At 34.3% G+C, this 3,879-nt stretch overlaps 2 protein-coding genes across 2 annotated transcripts; one reads left to right on the forward strand and one right to left on the reverse strand.

The window, feature by feature from the left end:
• Nucleotides 1-841, reverse strand: LOC116351534. The gene is made up of 2 exons (XM_031783658.1): nt 167-841; nt 1-99 (listed from the first exon to the last, which is right to left on the reverse strand). The coding sequence occupies exon 1, from the start codon at nt 831-833 to the stop codon at nt 396-398; it is 438 nt and encodes a 145-aa protein (XP_031639518.1). The 5' UTR covers nt 834-841; the 3' UTR covers nt 1-99; nt 167-395.
• Nucleotides 842-960: 119 nt separating this feature from the next.
• LOC116351533 (conserved oligomeric Golgi complex subunit 3-like) lies at nt 961-2,404 on the forward strand. Its single transcript, XM_031783657.1, has 2 exons — nt 961-1,163; nt 1,246-2,404. The coding sequence occupies exons 1-2, from the start codon at nt 984-986 to the stop codon at nt 1,411-1,413; spliced, it is 348 nt and encodes a 115-aa protein (XP_031639517.1). The 5' UTR covers nt 961-983; the 3' UTR covers nt 1,414-2,404.
• The last annotated feature ends 1,475 nt before the right edge of the window (nt 2,405-3,879 follow it).

Below are 3,879 nucleotides of genomic sequence, written 5' to 3' on the forward strand. Positions count from 1 at the left end.
CACCACTACAATTCCAATGTTCGTTTGATGTTCGATTTGACGGTTTGACGTTTTGGCTTTTCATTTTCTTCTGACAAAACCTTGTATTTCGTGATTTCTCTGCAGAAACAAGCAATTTGATTAGTAAAAGGTGCAAAATATTTCCATTACAAAAATGTATACTTACTCAGCAAATTCATGCTCTTGTAAATCGGTGAAAGAGTATCCATTCATGCCGCAAACGTCACCGCAGAAAAATTTGATGCCTTGCAAATGGCAAATGTTGTCTTGCAAACACGAACCAAACTTTTCCCCATGAATCTTTGCAGTGTATTTAAACGAGATGTCAATGTCTATACATGAAGCATTCGATGCAAAATAATTAAATTTATAAATTCAAATCCAACTGTTTTATTTTACTCTTGTTCCTCTTTGTTTTCGGTCACCAATTCCATTTGAAGCTCAATTAGTTCACGTAATTCTTCGGTGTATGTAAGTGGAGCAGTTTTTGTTGTTCGATATTTAACTCGTCGTCGTTTCAAATCTCTTCGCAATTTATTCAAATCCGTGAAATTGTTGGCACTAGAACGTTTTGCATCAATTTTATATGCAATGTCAACAACAGCTTCAAGATCAATTGGTTTACTCGCTTGTTTTGCCACACTCGGTCCACTTTCAATTGCACTCGATTCGGTTGAATCACTCTTATTTTGATTATTTTTTGCTATATATTTTGGTAGTTTTTCCTTTGTCCAACCGAATTCACGAAGTAACTCATTCACATGATTTTCGTACTTTTTCACAGTTTTTCGAATATCATCCAATTCTTTTATTCTCTGTTCAACAGTAGACATCCTTGCTCGCAAATGAATTTTTATAAACAATGTTCACACTCTACACACGGTTTGACAGTTCGAGAGAATCGAGATTTTGTGATGTGACACTAATTTTGCTTGCATTAAAGTGTCAAAATCGTGTATACAGAAATTAGGTGATGATGAAAAATGGATGACGTTGCGTCCGCACATAGCGAAAATTTAAATTTACGCAAAATTCAACAAAAACTTTTGCAATGGGAGAAAAAAGAGTGCTCTCTATCGCAACTAACAGACTATCAAATCGATGCAATCGAACAATTGAATGAGCCACAACAGCAAACAACCAACGATTCAGGTCCGGAACTGGTGAGTTAAGCGACGATTAAATGTCAACAATTGATTGAATTTTATTATTGTATTTTTTTGTGTTTCTTTCATGTAATTTTAGAATTCGGCGGATGATTTAAATTCAAACGAATATGTTTCAACAAACGACAATAAATTCAACATTCCAACACATGTAATCGATTCAACGCAGGATTTTTTCAGCTTGTATCTCAATAATACAGTGGTTCCGATGATGTTTATCGACAATATAAAATCAATTTTACGTTGAAAAACCTCGATGGACTCAAAACTGAATACAATTTTGTGTCGAATAAAACATGGTCACTGAATTCAGGAAGTGAAAAAAAGAATATCCCAAGCTTGTACGTTTAGAATTGATCCCCCGTATTTCTTCGGCATTTAAGGAGCTATATGAGTTTTTCGTACGTAATCCAAATGTGCAGAGATTCTCAACAAATTTAATTTGTGTGTGGGACAACGGTGATATATTTTTAAATTCCAACGTAAAATTTGATGTATTTTAACTCAACGTATTGGTCAAATAGGAAGCGGACATCGAAAACACCTTTGGAATTATTAAATGGACTGCATAAACAAGGCTTCTATAAGCGTCTATACATTTACATCGATAAAGTTGTTGAATAGTTAGGCACTTCATTACTTTCACTCAAAGGTCTCGAATTATTGTGCATTTGGTTGTTTTTTGAGAATTATAATTTGTGGTTACCTCAATTGACCAATCTGAGAGAATTAATCATCATGAATGCAATTTATGCCAAGGATATGGAGATTTTTGTAAATGGCCTGACAAAACTCGAACATCTTTACATTGTTCAGGCTAGCATCGATCACATTATGCCATTCATTCGTCGATCGTCGAAATTGAACAAAATCAAATTCATACCACGAATCAGAGGTGTAGTTTTGAATTTGGAAAGGTTGAATAAGGAACGGGCCAAATTGGCTGGAGCACGAAAAATAATAATTTATGCGCTCGAAGATGTCCTCTTGGCTACAAAATGGATGACCAGAAACGGCGAAACAAATTTGAGCTTGATTGAAATGAGACGCGAGTATTCGATTGAATGGAATCCTCAATATTTTCCTACATAGAATTTTATTTAAGAAATCCAAAAGTCCAGATACATTGATTCCATATAGAATATAAGAACATTCTAGTCTAAGTAAATTTTGTGGATAAAAAGAATTAATTTGAATTGTCTGAATAAAATGTATCATTTTAAATTTGAACATTTGAACTGTCGTCTTTTGAAATTATTTGATTATTGTAAAATAATAGAGATTCATGGGAAAAATCAGTACTAAAATACTAAATATACTCAAAAGTATTTAAACGTATCAAAAACATATTCTGAATTTTGAATGGTAAATTAAGGAAAATGTCTTATCAAAATCAAAAAAAAATTCGGTTTAAAATTTCATAAAAATTAAGCTGTGTTCACACTGCGACAAGGATATTGAAGGAATTTCAAACCGGTTTGACATTTTGAGCAAATCGCTGTGTAGCATATATGTACTGCTGTATTGACAGCTAATGCGTGATTTGTTGGTTTTTGCTCGTGTGCGTGTGCGTGAAAATGCTCGTCTTCCTTACTTGACATTTCTCTTTTATTTGTTTGTAAATCATCATTTATTTGTACCTCAAGACGAAAGGTAAGTAAGATTTTTGTATTTTTTCTCGATTTCTATTCAATTTTTTAAATGAAAAACCATCTAAAACCTCATCAATTGCGCTTCATTTCTAATAAAACCTTATTATTTCTACTCTAGATAACTAAAAGCAATGACGAAATGAATAAATAAGAAACCACATTTATTAGTGTCTAGATAAAAAAACAATCGTCTGTATTCATGAAAAGCAATAAAAATCGACTTCGTCAAGATGGAAATACCAATTCAAGTAGCTGTACGCATTTTTCCAGTCTATCCCAATGAATTGTGTCGAGTGGAAACATTTCCGAAATATATCGATGATAATTTAAAACAATGTGGTGATATTTTGTCAAATGGTTGCCAGCCAGGTATCGATGAGGGTGGGGTTGGTTTGGTGCAAGTAACAAGATCTCGTCTAATTGAAGACAACAATGGCAATGCATTGGATAATGAAAAATCATCTTTTAAAATACGACATGCTCTGCCCTATGGATGCCCACAAGAATTTATTTATCGCAATACCGTACAACCGATGATCCGAAATTTTCTCGAAGGTTATGATGTGTCGATTGTAACATACGGACAAAGCGTCACAGGTAAAACGTATTGCATGTATGGACCTGGTTTTGATGGCGTCTACAATGAAATGGAATATGGCATTGTGCCTCGTGCAATTTGCGACATTTTTTCACAGCTATCAAAACGACCGAGTGGATGCCGTTTTTCAGTGAATATTGCATGGATTGAAGTAAATGGCAATGAAATACACGATATTTTGGGTGGCCGAATTATTCAATGCAATAATCTGAATGACGCATTTCATTTGTTACGAATTGGTTTTGCAAATCGAAATACAGACGGAACGCACAGTATTTTTACCATAACAATCGAACAGCAATGGGTCAGTCCAGATGGTTTACTTCAGCATCGTCTATCGACGGCCAGCTTTTGCGATTTATCGGGAACTCAACGAATTGTAAATGAATTTAACGAGGAAATTAGTGTGCCAAAAGATCCGGGACTGCGGATGTTGGAGAGAATTGTGATTTCATTGTGTGAT

Source organism: Contarinia nasturtii, unplaced genomic scaffold (genome assembly GCF_009176525.2).
Source record: "Contarinia nasturtii isolate CC-2019 unplaced genomic scaffold, AAFC_CNas_1.1 Cnas_scaffold_5622, whole genome shotgun sequence".
In the NCBI taxonomy this organism is placed as follows: Eukaryota; Metazoa; Arthropoda; class Insecta; order Diptera; family Cecidomyiidae; genus Contarinia; species Contarinia nasturtii.

What these genes read in the sequence shown, in the direction of transcription:
- LOC116351534 (XM_031783658.1), bottom strand. Translation starts at nt 833, where the DNA reads ATGTCTACTGTTGAACAGAGAATAAAAGAATTGGATGATATTCGAAAA.
- LOC116351533 (XM_031783657.1), top strand. Translation starts at nt 984, where the DNA reads ATGGATGACGTTGCGTCCGCACATAGCGAAAATTTAAATTTACGCAAA. An exon ending in ACGATTCAGGTCCGGAACTG is followed by an intron (nt 1,164 to 1,245) that starts GTGAGTTAAGCG and finishes ATGTAATTTTAG; the next exon opens with AATTCGGCGGATGATTTAAA.